This window comes from Rhineura floridana, chromosome 8 (assembly GCF_030035675.1).
Source record: "Rhineura floridana isolate rRhiFlo1 chromosome 8, rRhiFlo1.hap2, whole genome shotgun sequence".
Taxonomy (NCBI): Eukaryota; Metazoa; Chordata; class Lepidosauria; order Squamata; family Rhineuridae; genus Rhineura; species Rhineura floridana.
The window spans coordinates 23,939,035-23,956,497 of NC_084487.1; the positions used below are offsets into that span (position 1 = coordinate 23,939,035).

Consider the following 17,463-nt stretch of genomic DNA (forward strand, 5'->3'; position numbering starts at 1 on the left):
GAATTTCCTATTACTTCAAATAAAATTACAAATTCTGGTGTACATAATGGTTGGCAAAACTCTTCTAATATCATTATTAGCTTCCACTAAACTTCAATGGAGGAAAACAAAAAAAAATCAAACCAATTTTAAACATTTGCAAAGGTGAAAAAAAATAGGTGATTACAAAACTTTGTAAACACTCCATTCACTCCCTCTCCCTCAAAAAATAAAATACAATAAAATAAAATATTTAAAAATAAAAATTGGAACATGCTTTCAAGAAAATATCAAACAGCAAAAACAAGGAGAGATCTACATAAGCCCATCACCACCTCTCTTCGAAATGGACGGGTTGCCTGAACTCCTGTTTGACAGAGCTGGCTTCCTGCTCTTTGAGCAGTTGGCACAGCTAGCTGTCTGAGCTCTGATTGGTTGGCAGGGAAGACTGCCTGAGCTCTGATTGGTTGACAGAGAAGACTGTCTGGGAGTCTGCATTTCCCTTAATTAACATCTGCAATATTGCCACCTGCATCTCCTGTACCCTTGCAGCTTCTGCTTTTCCTCAGCAAGTGTGGGAATCCATTGCAGAAGTCTTCTATTCCACTTGCAGATCAAAAGGGCCTTGGCTTTATGGAGATGGTGAGGCTCATACAGAATATGTGCAAAATGATATTTTTGTTTGTACAAGCAAAGTTGAAAGACACCCGTTTGATGCAGTGTCCTTTTGGCTAGGGCCACCCACAGGAAGCTGAGGTTTTCCATCAAGGAAGCAGCCGTTGTTCCTTGTGCAGGGACTGAAAAAAGGAGGGAGCTGACTCTCCTCCTCCTTCTCCTCCTTCTTCCTTCATGGACACATGCTGGGGTTGTATGTTCACTTTTTGAAAAGCTCTTTTACACCACCCAACTCTGCGATTCTTCCTGACAGAAATGAATGAAGAACGCTGTTCTGGTTACTCCAGGTCACGAGAACAGTGAGGCACTTCTGAAACAAACCCATTAGGAACATTGAAACAAATTAAAAAACCAGCATCACTTTCAGCCTTGACAACTACAGGCTGCTGATATAAATCCTGCTGTCCTTAGGTTCTTCTTGACTTTTTCTACAATCTGGGTTCTGGGCTGCTTCCTCTTCCTCTCCCATACAGTCCTGCCCAGAGTCCCTGCAGTTAACAAAAGGCAAGAGGTTGCCATTGGGGCTTGGCTTGCTGTTACCATTGAGAATATTATCTGCAGCGTTCTCCATCTCTTCTATCGTCAAGTCACAGGCATCAGCCAACTCTTGGGTCGTGACCTCAATGAACTTTGGATCTTGAGCAAATTGCACCAGTCCTTCTGAAATCAAGACCTTAAGAGAGCCAAGAGATCAAACACAAGGCATAAAAGCAGAAATCAGTATTAATATCAACTGTTATAATGAGGACCAAAACAACATCTGTGAAGCTTCTTGACAGTAACAATTTGGTGGGGGAAGCTTTATAGTACAATGGCTTGGCTCCTAGCTTTCCTTCTATAGATGAAACACCCCTTCGTCTACAGCCCTCTGCACCCCTGAAAATCTGCTTGTGTGGGGCTGCATATGGAGGGTTGAGGTGGCAGAAATATTTTCTCCTTACATGAACAGAACAACTACTTTAGGATCTAAGGCTACAATCTTAGCCCCACTTAGTTGGGAGTAAGTCCTACTGAATTCAGTAGGACTTACTTCTGGGAAGGAAGACATGGTTAGGATTGCACTGTAAGCCAATTATCTCTCATTCACATGCTATCATAGAGAAATATCGTGGAATACTCACACGAGGTAGAGGAATTTTGTCTCCTCTTGCATCAAATATATATATTAAAAGGCTAAGGAGTGACTATTTCCTTCTCTGCCAGGGCTATCAGCTCATATTAACATATCTCATGGCAGCCACCTGGCTGCAGTAAAAGTGCCATTTAGTTTATTGAATAACTCTAATAGCATTAAACCACATTTCTGTACACTGTGGTTATATATATTTTTAACTGCCAGCAGAAAAAGCTATTGCTTTATAGAATTGTCTGGTTAAAGAAATAGCAATCCTGATTGGGAGGCCAGGCTATAATCGTGGAGAAATCAATGAACATCAGCAATTATATATGCATTTTCATCAAGCCTTGCTTATATCCCTCAACCCCAATTCCCCTATTTCTATTTGACAAATTCCATCTCCCCAATGAATTACTTTCCTTCATTTATTGCTAATTGCTTTTGGAAAAGGCAAAGAATTAACAGAGACAGAGATCTCAAAAACTACATGACTAAGATAGAAACTGGTGATTTTACTGAGATTAATAGTTTATCTAAGAATTGTTAAGAATATTGCCTTCATCTAAAGGAAGAGTAATGCTTAGCTGCTATGTTTGTGTCCATGCAATATAATGTGTTGCATATAATATATGCAGCTTGGGAACTGATCTCTAAAAGTTTGTCATTTAGAAGCTTGCACAATGATCCACACAGCTATGACTGTCATGATTGTTACAGCTGTTACCAACACCACATCAGCTTACCGCTTCAACAAGGCTGTTAGCGCTGCCATGAAATTGCCTGCCACACTCTCTGGTCTGGCTGGGAACTGTGAGGGAGACTGGCCTGGCTTTTCGATTGCTGCTAGAGCTGGTGCTTTCAGAATAAAAGGAGCTGCAATGTATTGATGGGAAGCTGTTATTGAGTTTCTCATTGGACTCCTTTCCTTCAAACCGCAAGGTTTTAATAGACTGCTGTGGCCAATCTCGTGTACAGGGTGTAGTAAGGGGTGTGGCACATGACCGAGAGGACCTTATGGGTGGATGGCTTCTTTGAAGAAGAGGACTCAGACCTGCAACTGCTAATGCCTATAGGCAGAGAAAAAGGAGAACATTGTAAATGACAATGGCTACAAGTCGAATTGTAATATGGGGGGAAAAAACTACTAGATGTCTTGAAAAAAGCTCAAGTTTAACTGTCAGATTGGTTGTAATGATTTTTAGGACATTAATGGCATTGCTTCAGTATTCTGCTCCCTTATATTTCATCTGTATTAAAGTTTATAACATTTTGGTCTTTTTAGTTTACAAAAAAAGGCATATAAGGGGGTACATGAAAGAGGTATATAAAATTATGCATGATATGGAGAAAGTGGACAGGGAGAAAAAAATCTTCTCCCTTTCTCATAATAATAGAACCCAAGATCATCCTATGAAGCTGAATGTTGGGATTTGAGAGAGAGAGAAAGTACTTTTTCACATTGCCTGTAGTTAAATTATGGAATTTGCTTCTATAAGATATAGTGATGGCCACCAACTTAGATGGCTTGGGGGGGGGGAGAGACAAATTCATGGAGGATGTCAATGGCTACTAGTCATGATAGCTATATTACCTTCAGTTTGAAAGGCAGCATACTTCTGAATGTCAGCTGCTGGAAATTGCATTTAGAACCTGATCCATTGACTTGGAGTTCAAAGGTATCAGGCACAGCTCTGACCACTTCACTTCTTTGTGTACGGTGTCATATATAAATTGATGTGCCTTGATTTAATCAGTTTGATGGATTGAAGCTGGTTTAGGATGACAAAATGCATCCTTTTGATTTGGCTGGTAAAAAGCCCTAAAACATGTCAATGAGTTATTTAGTATTAAGAACAGGTCCAGCAGTAGTTAAGTATGAGGCATACTGATTCTATAAAGCTTTGCTGCTGTTCTTTATCCTTGTACCAAGCGGAAATGAGAGTACTTTTCATATCTTAGGGCCACTTAATGTGTGATAGTTGGTTGTGGCTGTGGTGGCCTAGAGTCCCTCTTTTTATGAGCCAGCACCTCCACATACATGATGTATTAATGGCCATCACAGTTTCTGTGATAGCATTTCCATAATAGTACAGTAGGGCCCCGCTTCTTGGCACCCTGCTTTTTGGCATCCTGCTAATACGGTGCCAGTGGGGCGATCAGCTGGAGGGGGGGCTGGAGCTCCCCACACTCCAGCTGATCGCACCAGAGAAGGGGAAGATCAGCTGTAGCGTGCTACAGCTGATCTTCTCCTCTGGTGCAATTAGTGGGTTAGGTTCCAGATCCCCATGCTACAGCTGATCCACTTTTTGGCAGTTTTCGCTTTTCGGCGGGGGTCTGGAACCTAACCTGCCATATGAGTGGGGCCCTACTGTAATCTCAGTGGCTGCATAATCACTACTTGCAAGGTTCACAGAAGCACCTCCATTCAAGCGCAACCCAACAAAGCCCTATGGTGATCCTACATGCCCCTTGGTCCTCTCCAGAATGTGTTTCTGGCAGTTTGGCCACATTCCTAGGCTATCGTTGTTATGTGCCTTCAGGTCGATCACGACTTATGGCAACCCTATGAATCAGCGACCTCCAATAGCATCTGTCGTGAACTACCCTGTTCAGATCTTGTAAGTTCAGGTCTGTGGCTTCCTTTATGGAATCAATCCATCTCTTGTTTGGCCTTCTTTCTCTAGTTCCTTCTGTTTTTCCCAGCATTATTGTCTTTTCTAGTGAGTTATGTCTTCTCATTATGTGTCCAAAGTATGATAACCTCAGTTTCATCATTTTAGCTTCTAGATAGTTCTGGTTTAATTTGTCCTAACACTCAATTATTTGTCTTTTTTGCAGTTCATGGTATGCACAAAACTTTCCTCCAACACCACATTTCAAGGCTATCATGGTCATGTAAAACTCCATCTGTCATTTGCTTTTGAGCCTTCTGAAATGTGAAAGCCATCCATGTCTTGAAACATATGAACTTTTGCTCTCAAAGGCTTATTGAAACATCTTACTTAGTGAGGCTTATTCCAGAAGGCTTAATGAAGGCACTTGATCAGCTTGCATTAATAAAGTGCTTTGCAGAAGAGTTGGAGAGTGAGAATCTTTCCCATAAGGAATAAACAATATGGTTTTGAATTATAGTTACACATGAGGATTATCAGTGTTTCCTATAAACCTAAACTAGCCTGAAGATCCATATTGCATGATTTCTTTCCTCAAGCCATTATTTTGTTTATTTATTATTTGATTTATATCCCACCCCTCCTCCCAGCAGGAGCCCTATTTCTCAATCATTTCATATTTTAAAAAATTCTAGGCAGTGTTCAAACAATACAAATCAACATAAAACCAGTAAAACAATATAAAAAAACTTAGATAAAAACAGAAATCCAGTGATATAGATGATTATGGTTACAGCCAATGTGGTGTAGTGGTTAGAGTGCTGGACTAGGACCTGGGAGATCAGGGTTTGAATTCTCTCAGTCATGAAGCTCATTGGGTGACCTTGAGCCAGTCACTGCCTCTCAGCCTAACCTACCTCACAGGGTTGTTGTGGGAATAAAATGAGGAAGTAGAGAACCATGTATGCCACCCTGAGCTCCTTGGAGAAAAGGTGGACTATAAATACAATAAATAGTATAACCTTCCTTCCTAAAAAGTAAAAAAAAACCCAATAAATATAGCGTACTTTTTAAAAGTGTAATTTAAAACAGCAGTTTCAATATAGCTTCAAGTTCATGTCTCTAAATGCCAAAAGCATAAAATAATTTTACTTATTTCTGAAACCCAAGGAGAGCTAAGCTGAGGTGGAGCTTCCGAGAGAGCAAATTGTAGGGATGATGCAACAATTGGGAGCTCTTTGCTATGGGCAGACATGGAGTGTACTTTTTGGACAGACATACAGCCAGTGTGGTGTAGTGGTTACAGCGGAGTTAGTCAACATGGTGATCTCCAGATGTTGTTGGGCTACAACTCCCATTGTTCCTGACCATTGGCCATGCTAGTGGTATCTGATGGGAGTTGAAGTCCAACAACATCTGGAGGGCACCATGTTGGCTACCCGTGGGTTAGGGTCTTGGACAAGGACTGGGAAGATCCAGGTTCAAATTCTACCTCAATTATGAAGCTTACTGGTTGATTCCAGGGGACTGACTCACCTAACAAGGTTGTTATTTGAATAAATTGTTGTGTGTGTAGTGGAATACTATGGATGCCACTTAGTACTCCTTGGAGGAAAGACAGGATGTAGAATGCAAGAAATGAATAATGGATATAACATGCAATAAGGCCTCTCAAGAGGCCTCAGCAGGTGCAGGTGTTCATACGAGTGGAGGTGGTCCTGCAGGCACAATGGCCACATATTGTTAAGGCATCAAAGACAATGACTAGCATATTGAATTAGGCCCAAGAGTGAACTGGAAACTAGTGCAACCGAGCAAAAATAGAAGTGTTTTTTAAAGTAATGGCTAAATTCTTTTTTACCACAAGCGTATAGGTGCCGTCGTACCAGATGTAACTGATAAGACAGCATTTCTGACCATCAATGTCACTTCCTCATCCAAAAACAGAACTGGGTTCAGAAGCATCTATGAGCTGAATACTTTACCATTCGGTAAGAATATGATCCAACAGTTAGATGCTCAGAGATGAAGGCTTACCTGATGAGGTACCACGTGCAAGGGTAGTACTGTTTTCTGTGGGACTTCTGCGCTCTGATTTTTCTGTCTCTTAAGACACTCCAAATGAAAGGATGCTCTTCGACCTGCAAAGCCAATTACACAAAAGTATTATAATTTAAGCTGCTTTCATAACCCAATTAGGAGTCTAACCACATGTAACATTGTAATGCAAACATGGGTTCTCAATTGTGTTTTTGTCTTGTATCGCTAATGAAGGGGTGGGGTATTTGTAGGGGAGAACTGGCAGTTAGAAGTGGATGTTCAGTTTTTCCCTGCTCACCAGTGATCGCCTGTAACCCTTTTGGTTTTTAGCACACTTTTACCCCAGTCAGATTCCAAGACTGGAAATAAGAAAATTCAGGGCCATTTGCAGGACAGAATCAGAAGGCACAGAAGAGGTGAAGCATTTTCAGCTGATTCCTCCTTACAAATGCCTTCTTGCCACCACATTTACCACATTCAGGTACAGGATTGGAATTGATCACATCACTTTTACATCAGATGTAATATATGGTCTATTTCTCACTGAGATGGCAAATCTGTGTCTCGACTGTACCACATCAGAATGCAGCTGGAAGCATAATAGAGAAAAAATCCCTAAACAAAGAAAACATGCTGTCAGGTGGAAGGGTTCCAATCTAGCCTCCTTCCTAACATGCCTAGTTTTCCATATGTAGGAATTTTGGGGGAGTAGGGAAATGGTCCCTCATGGCATAATGCACCTGCAGTCTGAAGCAGTACTGTTGAGACGTTTGCTATTTGAGAGAATTGGGACTATACTACTTTGGAGGTTTTAAATTAGTAGCAAGCCTAACAATTCCCACACCTGTAGAATGTTTTTATGTATATGCCAATATTTTTCAAATTGGCAGAACCTTAGTATTCTAACACAGTCAAGAAGTGAAAACGCTCACAACTAGAAAATCTTCTTAACAGATAGTTTCATGTTTGTCAAAAGAAGCGATGTACACAACAAAAAGTAGAACTTTGAACACCTTAATGAAACTTGTCAAAGTATGTATTGCATAACAAGCTGGAATTATTACTTAGTGATGAGGAATACAGGAACCCACTCTTTGGAGAATGTCGGGTGTTTTCCCTTTTCTTGTGTTCAGGTGGAGTTAGCTGCCTGTGTTCATCATCTTCACATGAGAGCCTGTAATGGAAAATAACACCTTTTGAAGATACCTAACTAAGTTAGCTCTTACTACGGACATGGCTCCTAAGAGTTGGTAAGGATTAGAAATATATTGTCCTATTCTACAACCCTTAGGACAGGCATTTCTTTCACATGGGAATACATGGAATACATGGGAACTCTGGGATTTTTGCTTTATGGGACTGGAGTTGCAGGACTTCTCCCCTTCAACTTACTTGACTGGAATAATGAAATACTCACATTTCAGTGGTAAGCACGCTTGGTTCATTACAGTACTCAATTTCTTTATTCAGTTGCTCATCATATTTTTCTTCCTCTTGAGAAGCATCTTCCTCACAAACAATAGCCACCTGACTGTTTTTCGAACAGGATCTAATAAACGAAAGAGAGATACAAAATGCAAAGAAATCACACAAAATGTAAATTATGAAAAAGGTGAGATAGTTTTTACACATAGCCCCTAATTAAAGCTAATCTGGGGAAGGGGGACAGAAAGCATATGCTTTAGCCTTCATGTTGTTGATGCTTGCCCATACTTCTGAAATAGAACTTTCATGTCTTTTCCCAAAAGCACACTTAACTGAGAACTCCTTAAAACTATAGATTAGTGACTTAGTGTCAGGGCTGGTTCCAGGCATGAGTGGGGCCCTCGAGCATGAACACTCCCCCCATGCAGCTGATGCAGGCTTAAATAGGCCCTGCCTCCCATGTCGTCACATCAGCATGCCAGCACTCCTTTGCACTCACTGACATGGCAATGTGGGAGGCTGGACAGCCAAGCATATTTAAGCCCACACCGACTGCATCGGTGGGGGCTGTTGTCTGGGAGGTGGAGCCTGTGATCTATGCCAGCTTTGGCTCACAGGTCATGATTTGCACCCTGGGTAAGGTTGACCTGTGCTGCAAATCATACCCTTCCTTCCACCACCACCAAGAGCCCTTGGGCCGGTGCCCTATCAGGCCACATGCTGGCACCAGGCCTGCTTGGTATTAAATGGTATATAGATATATGAAATAATGTGAAATAAACAAACTCCAGGATACAACACTGTGATCTTAACAGCAGGGCCTTAGTGAAACAGACCTGAGATATATTGGGGGGGGGGACTATATGTTTTGCAGGATATTAATGATTTATGTCTCAGTTTTTAAAAAAACAGACCTGAAATGAAGTCACGGGAGGCCACAAATTTATTCAGAGCGTTAGTGGAACAAGAAAGTTATTTAACCTTCCCAATGTTTTTTGAACAACCTACTATTTGCCTTGTAGGAAGTACAGGTAGTTGTATTTTTCTCAACAAACCAATAGCAGCTCTGCATATATATTTAATTTTTTTCTGGAAAAAAGCACAGATGAAAGATTAAACACTTCCTCTAGCTTTGGTGCTGCTCTGAATAGATGGGCAGTTTCTCATAACTCTATTTCAGTATTTTTTCTAAAGAAAGTTGGAAGATAGTCATGGATCTCCAACATAGTTTGTAGTTTGGCCTGGACACTCAGAACTGGTTACAAAGTGACTGAAATGTGTGCTGGATAACTCATTCACAATAATTTATTCTAAGTCCATATGCAAATAGATATTAGTGCAAATCAAACTTTTGTCTTGTTCAGTAAGTGATGTTGTCTCTCCCTCTCTCAGTAAGTCTGTTAATACCAAAAATAAATGGTTTAAATTTAATATTAATCTATTATATCCTAAGTACTTACATCTTACATTCTAAGTAATGTTTCCTGGTTCTTCAGGGAAGCATAGGAAGGAAAAGAAGATTGAATGAGGAATATAGATGGCAATGAAGAGGAAGCATAGGAAGGAAAAGAAGATTGAATCAGGAATATAGATGGAAAGGAAGAGGAATAAACCTAGATTTGGATTTCTTTTGGATTTGCAGGAGTAGGCAGAGAAATAGAAAAAAACTAGTTGGATAGCACTTTTTTTCCCCTCTCAGGAAACGTGATAAAGCTTTGCCAAAGAACACCGGACTGCTCTAATCTCAGTTACATTGATGTAAATTGATGTAAACTCACCTGAAAATCAAAGAGTGAGTTATAATTATTAATGATAGCTGGCATTTCTTATATGATCTAAAAATTAACCGAGACCTTTTTCAAGCAGTGAAATATTCAAAAAATATGAATTGAAACACATTGCATTTGCCAAAATGTTGGCTTAGTGTGCTAATACAGTACTATGTAGTTCAACACTGACCTGGGGGAGGGGTGGGGAGGGAGGGGGAGGGGAGGAGATTGGGTGGGTGGGCACTGGGCAGAGGGGAAGCCCCTTTCCTTTCCAAAAGGAAAACATTGTGAACAGTGTCATTGCTTTTTAGTGTTTCCCCCACCTTTTTATTCTACAGCAGGCACATGTAGCCTCCCACCCAAATTTAAACCAAAGCTGTCCTGGCCACATCCACACCAGGCCTTTCTTTCACTTTGGACAGTCATGGCTTCTCTCAAAGAATCCTGGGAAGTGTAGTTAGTGAAGGGTGCTGAGAGTTGCTAGGAGACGCCCTGTTCCCCTCACAGACTTTCAATCAGAGTGGCTGACTGTTAAACCACTCTGGCCACTGGAGCTCTCTCAGTGGAACAGGAGTCTCCTCTCAGCACCCTTCACAAACTACACTTCCCAGGATTCTCTGAGGGAAGCCATGACTGTCTCACATGAAATCAAAGTCTGGTGTGGGTGTGGCCCTCTGATTAGCCAAGCCAAGCAGCTGGGAGTCTGGCTTTTAGAATTCTGACAGTTGGTTCTTACTGAGCATGCCCGAGCTTATCATAGGGTTCCAGCCAAAATTTATTAAATTAATTAAAAATCAGCCAGGCATTTTTTTTAACTTTTAAACTGCAGAAGATGAAGGTCAGAGTATGGGGCAAGGTCAGTATTAGGATGACAGGTACTCTGTGAACATGGCTGATTTTTAATGAATTTCAACAGATTATGAGAACTCTCAGAGAAAAAAGTCCAAAAGGGCTCTGAGTTCCCCCCCTCTTTTTAGACTTTGAGATCTCTATTCTCTCTGACTGTTTTGTGTATCGCCATGAAAATTGAGAGGGTTGTTAAGCAAGCAAGAATTCAGGACTATAAGTTTTGTAAGGTTTTGTTTTGAAATGAGCTTATGGGAAGCATCAGAATGGCATGGGGGTATTTTCAATTTAACATTGCGGAATGTGAAAAATCCATGCTAGCTATAGTATACAGCCACTCTAGTGGCTGTATAATTCATGTGCTGCTGTTTCGATGTACTGTATGTCCTACAGATGCACAAAGAGCAGAGGAAGGGTAAAGTGCAAAGAACAAATAATGAAACAAGTTCATGCATGGTACAGTTAGTTTTCATACTCTGTTACAGAACACACGCATCAATGCTTGTATCTCTGCTGCAGTTTTAAAAATAATGATTGATGGGCTGAAGCAATGGCACAGAGTATTAGTGACTGTCAAGATGGGCAGTAGATTCAGGACAGACAATTTTTTTAACACAATGCATAATCACAGGATTCACTGCTATAAGATGTAGTGATGGTCACTGAACCTCCATGGTCAGAGGCAATATACTTCTGAATACAGGATGCTGGAATTAAATGGTGGCAAGGGACAGGGAGGGCTGATAACTTCATAGCACGTTTGTGAGCTTTCTGGACCCACATGCCCAGCCTCTGTTGGAAACATGATACTACATTAGATGGACATCCACCAAGGTTCTTTATATGTTCTGTAAATGTCATCTTTGTTGTGCTAAAGGGAGTAGTTTCCTGTACTAAAATATAAATCTGAGTCATGGAATTCTGCCAGTGCAGAAATGTTTTAATGGACCATTAGGATTATTAGCCTGGGCATTGATAATCCTAGCTTTCATTATAGGACTTGCTATCCATCTCCCGTGCTTCACATTAGATCATATGATGATGATGATAATCAATGATATTACCAATAAATATTAGTATAATATTTTTCCAGGGTGTTCAAAGCACTTCACATATATCTCGATAATACATGTAAGATAAGCCAGTATCATTATCTGCATATTAAAGATGAGGATAATAGGAGGGGTGAGTTGGGGCTTAAACTGTGACTTAGGGGCTCACTGAGATTGTGTCCCAGCTCATACTTTTAACTACTGCACTACAGCAGGTTTTTGCTCTGTAAAGACCTAGAAATGAGGTTAGGTTGATTACTAATTATCATCACTAATAGTTATTTTACTAATATAGATTATATACGTTTTAAAAATATAATAATAATAATGTAAAAATAAAATTTCTAAAATAGTTAGAAATTTTGAAATGTACTGAATAAATAGACTTGGTAATGATTATCTGTCATAATTGTTTGGGATATAGATGTAAATTGTTAGTTAGGCTACTATATAAGTTGTTTATACATTTGACCCAGTTATGATGCTATATTAATGGGAAAGAATAGAAGTACTGTAACTGGGAGTAGTCTTTACCTTCTGCAGCCAAGCTTCCAAGGAACTTCCTGGATCCGTGCAGTGGGCGATAAAGGGGTGCTGTGGCCTTCCACAGTGCTGACGGTGCTGGGGTAGCTTGGTGGACTGGGGAAGCGACTCAAGGCGGTGTTGTTGGCATTGTTGATGTTAGCATTGGAGCCTGATGATGAATAGCTGCTTGGAGTGAAAGTGGAATCCACAAGCTTCTCATGGGATGGTGATTCAGAGTCTCCCTGGTTGTTACTAGATTTATTGATATGCAAAGGGCGCTGAGTGGTGAATGTCTGAGGGAATGAACTTCTGCCATCACTTTGGTAGTAGCTGACGTGATTTCCAAACAAGCCACCTGCTCTCTGTGAGCAAAATAAAAAACATAACCTTAGTGAGTGAGTCAAACAGACACTTGCAGTGTTTGATTTCTGCATGGATGCAGTATTATTTGAAGTAAGATATGGTCATTCTTTTCACCAATATTTGTACTAGTTGCCCTATGCTTTAGACTGCAATGGTGGAATATAGCCCAACACTATCAAACCCTTTAGTTACTGAAGGTAACTAGGAAAGGTATTGAAAATAAAACAGCTGATACCATAATGCCGTTGTATAAATCTGTGGTGCGGCCGCATTTGGAATACTGTGTACAGTTCTGGTCACCTCATCTCAAAAAGGATATTATAGAGTTGGAAAAGGTTCAGAAGAGGGCAACCAGAATGATCAAGCGGATGGAGCAACTTCCTTACGAGGAAAGGTTGCAGCATTTGGGGCTTTTTAGTTTAGAGAAAAGGCGGGTCAGAGGAGACATGATAGAAGTGTATAAAATTATGCATGGCATTGAGAAAGTGGATAGAGAAAAGTTTTTCTCCCTCTCTCATAATACTAGAACTCGTGGACATTCAAAGAAGCTGAATGTTGGAAGATTCAGGACAGACAAAAGGAAGTACTTCTTTACTCAGCGCATAGTTAAACTATGGAATTTGCTCCCACAAGACTCAGTAATGGCCACTAGCTTGGATGGCTTTAAAAGAAGATGAGACAAATTCATGGAGGACAGGGCTATCAATGGCTACTAGCCATGATGGCTGTGCTCTGCCACCCTAGTCAGAGGCAGTATGTTTCTGAAAACCAGTTGCCAGAAGCCTCAGGAGGGGAGAGTGTTCTTGCACTCAGGTCCTGCTTGCAGGCTTCCCCCAGGCATCTGGCTGGCCACTGTGAGAACAGGATGCTGGACTAGATGGGCCACTGGCCTGATCCAGCAGGCTTTTCTTATGTTCTTATGTCCTTCTTGAACAAACTGACTTTTATAGGAAATGACATGATTTAACAGAAAGAACAGAGAAAAGTGACAACAAAAGTGGGTGACAGGGAAAAACTGGAGTATAAGAATTCAGAATTTCACTAGTGTAGAGTTTCTAGAATTCCCAGGATACCTATGTCCAACCAGAATAAGAGAAAGAGGATCCCATTCTTTTCTCCCTACTCAGCCTGAACAGAAAGACATCACATCACCAAAATAAAAATGAATTCACTACATGCATTTAACAATCCACTTACTTTTGATAGGAGCTCTTGTGAAGAAAATTCTGAGAATAAAACACTTGTTTCTTTAAAAGTCCCATGTACCTGGCACAATAATGTTACTACCTTGTTATTTAATTTTATTGATACATATTTCTATATTTGTGTTTATTTTTTGTAAGCCGCCTTATGGGTCTTTTGGCCAAAAGGCGGGATAGAAATAAATAAATAAACAAAATGGAGACAATCAAGAAATCAGAAGAAGGCTAGGACTGGAGAAGGCAGCTATGAGAGAACTAGAAAAGGTACTCAAATGCAAAGATGTATCACTGAACACTAAAGTCATGATCATTCAGACCATGGTATTCAAACTGGAGGTTATGCTCTATTTCTATTTTGGGTGCATTAACAGTTGAATCTGAAACTGCAGTTTAATGTAAAATCAGACATGTTACAATATGTTGCTACTTAAGAAATGACTCTAGCTGTTGGAAAAAACAAACTTGGCCTGCCCAAGATGCATGTTTTCAGCCTGCTATGCTTAAACTACTCCACGTAAGAAAAGGTGGACATGGTCAATTTAAAACAGAGCACACCTAGAATTTTTCTAGAATATATTTCACCTCCCACTGTTTTATCTTGTGCAAAGACACTCCTCATGTCCATTGGGAACTATTCTGTAGAATAGTCAGTGCCATTATTCCACAATTGTTTTTGGAGCTTTTTTTAGTGTTGTGAAGTGTTGCTGTACTTCACATATTCACAGAAACAGAAGCAAAAGAGAATGATTCACTATAGGAAACTTCACTAAAATTGCAAAGTAATCAAACATATTTAAAGTGATGATCTGACTGATATCAACTGTTTTAATATAGTTGCTTCCTCTCTGCTAAAACAAGATCAGCACAGCACATGTCTTGTTTCTGTTATTTGGGCTGACTGCAGGTGTTGCCACCACTCACCATATGCTCAGAGGCACTTGGTACCAAATTCTTCCAAGCCACACAGGAAGTGGATTGGACTGTGAAAGACCAACCCAGATTGTGTTTCCATTTTGACAAATGTGTAGGGCAGTCCAATATCTCACAGAGGAGGTCAGGTCTCCTGCTCCCCTGGTTCATTCACTATAGCTGCCCAATTTCTCTGCTTTTAAAAGTTTGACAGAAATATCTGTTGGCTATAGGTACATTCTTAAACCATAAGGTTTTGTTTGCCTATTAGTGAATATATTTCATCTGGGGTTACAGGGTCTCAGTCATGGCAAGAGGAGAGCAGTAAAGAATCTATATTATGAGGAGTATCTAAAGGTACCCCGGTGATAGATTGATTAAAAAGGGCAGAAACATGTATGTACCATTGTGATGAAGTAATTTGATTGTCGATGGAACCTTTACCTCCTTTTGTCCCTTTTGTCACCAACGTCCAAAATCTAGCTGAATTCTTTTCCAAGATTGCCAAACCTAACTCCATCTACAACTGGCGTATGTGCTTATCCTTTTTAGCATGCAGCAAATGTTTATACTCTCTACTCAGTTGTATGTAGGAGTTAAAATTTTCTAGGGAATCCACTTTCCTTATTTTCCTTATAGCTTTTGCTAGGATGTGTTTGTGAGCAGCGCAATGCTCATCAAACCAACCTTGATTTGGCTGACTAACTCAGTGGGCGGCTTTGGAGCTAATCACAAGAGGCCTAATTTCTTTCAGTATTTTATCAAAATGTTCTAAGGGATCTGAAAAGGACAGAAGTTGATTCTTTAAAGTTAATATCCTAGGGGACATTAAAAATAGATTTATTTCTTCTTGTACCTTCCCACTCCAGTGGACCCTTTTGTCACCTTGGACTGTCATATTTTCTGGAAGGGTAGGCGCTGAAGGGATAAACCTGACTGGAAAGGAAAAAAGAGATTGGACTGGCATATGGTCACTCGCGGGCCTTACAAGAGCTTTAAAGGTCATGAGGTAAGGAACAAGTGGTTGAGACAGGATCATAAAATCTATAACACTCTTACCCCTTGGTCCAAAATATGTGAATAACTCTGATTCTAGGCTTCTGTCTGTCCCATTACATATATACAGATAAAACTTGAAGATAAGAGCAAAAAGGGATTGATCAGCTGTTTTGTTATTTAGGTCTTTTGAATTCCTAATAGGGAAAGAGGTTAAGTCTTCTGGTGTTAGACCCAGTTTCTCCCCTATTTTAAAATTATTCAATCCTATCCTGGCATTCATGTCACCCAATATTAAAATTAAAGGATCTAGATTGGATTGGTATAAGGAAGTAAGAACCTGATCTAAATTGGTCCAAACTTAAATAGCCTCATACTTTGAATTCTGAGGGGGACAATACACATTTATCAGGAAAACCTTTAAACCTGAGGGCAGTCAATTTGGAGAGTTAAGATATTGCCACTAGAGCCCAGATCAATCTGTGTGATATTCAGATTATAATCGACCGAAATTAAAGTTGCCAGACCACCTCGAGACTGTCCTCTGCTGTCTGATTTGATTGCTGGTAAGGTATAAACTGAGAGCCAGTGTGGCGTAATGGTTAGAGTGTTGGACTATGACCTGGGAGACCAGGGTTCGAATCCCCACACAGCCATAAAGCTCACTGGGTGACCTTGGACCAGTCACTGCCTCTTAGCCTCAGAGGAAGGCACCGGTAAACCCCCTCTGAATACCGCTTACCATGAAAACCCTATTCATAGGGTTGCCATAAGTCGGAGTCCATTTCCATTTTTTCAAAGTATAAACTGCATACCCAGAGAGGGAGGAAAAGGTTGTTGAAGCAACCCAGGTTTCTTGAATAAGAAGAATTTGAAATTAGGCACAACAATATTTGAAATTTTCATCTGCTAGTTGAAAGAGCCATCCTGCTACGTTCCATGACAGGACCTTAATAAGTATAATACCACTGGAATGTGGGACAGTGGGTAGTCAACACTGGCCTTCTTTAAGCGAGCCACAAATAGATCTGGGAACCAAAGTTCCTTGATAACAAACTTCTTTGCCCTTGTTTCTGTGATTCCCATCATTTAAAGTGCCCTGATCGTGTGGATACAGGGGATGTTCACCTGAAAGGTCTAGTTCTACCTGAAGTTCCTCTGCAACTATACAATTTGAGGCTGCATGCAATACGATTTGTGTCTCTGAGTGGAGTGTGACCTTATTCCTCAGGGCTGGTATAGAAGGGGAGGGTAATAAGTTGATTTCTGCTATGACGTTTTCAACCTTGTTTTGAAAATAGTCGGATTAATCCAATTCTTTTACAGAAGAGGAGACTAGGGGATCTGCCAGGGTGTAAGGAGGGGGGGACAGCTCAAGAGATTTCTCCGGAATAGATGATGCAATTACTGTGTGTCTGTTGACAACATTTTCCTTAGAAGGATGAAGAGTAGTAGGTCTCCGATAGTCTCTTAGATTTGGGATTAAAACTTTAGTAGACTCTGGGCGAAAGTTCAGGCAAGTATCGTTATCAACTAACTTGTTCAAAGGTTTTTGTAGCCTAGCAATAATAAGCTGCTGCTCCCCAACTGGAAGTGAGTAAAATGTAGTAATTAATGCTGCTGCTTCTGGTATTAAGGAGGTGAAAATTTGTTCAGAGGATGAGTGTTTTCCACTCCTTACTGGGGAGCGATCTCTCTCATTAAGGTTTCTTGGAAGGGGTTCTTCTATTATCACAGGCAGAAGATAATTACAAGGAGATTTGCCAGCTTCAGATTTCAAAGGACTGATAGAGTTCGAGCCCATAGCTCTCACAATGTCATCTCCACATTCCAGATCTATAATTTCATTTGAGGTAAAAGGTGGCTTATCACTAGTTAGTACGACCTCCTTCAAGTCTAGCAGCTCCTCTGTAGGACACTTTAAAGGCTATTTTTTCTCTCCTAATGGGCACT

The 17,463-nt window shown here is 40.4% G+C and overlaps 1 protein-coding gene across 1 annotated transcript in view; it reads right to left on the reverse strand.

Annotated features, from left to right (window-relative positions):
- Positions 1-282: 282 nt before the first annotated feature.
- The window catches only part of CACNA1C (calcium voltage-gated channel subunit alpha1 C), a 722,305-nt gene continuing 705,124 nt past the window's right edge, over positions 283-17,463 (reverse strand). Inside the window, exons 43-48 of the mRNA XM_061638625.1 lie at positions 12,050-12,402; positions 7,841-7,972; positions 7,488-7,597; positions 6,421-6,524; positions 2,515-2,838; positions 283-1,327 (exon numbers count right to left, since the gene is read on the reverse strand). Coding sequence (XP_061494609.1) covers positions 1,031-1,327; positions 2,515-2,838; positions 6,421-6,524; positions 7,488-7,597; positions 7,841-7,972; positions 12,050-12,402 — 1,320 coding nt within the window. The 3' untranslated portion in view covers positions 283-1,030. The remainder of the gene's footprint in view (positions 1,328-2,514; positions 2,839-6,420; positions 6,525-7,487; positions 7,598-7,840; positions 7,973-12,049; positions 12,403-17,463) is intronic.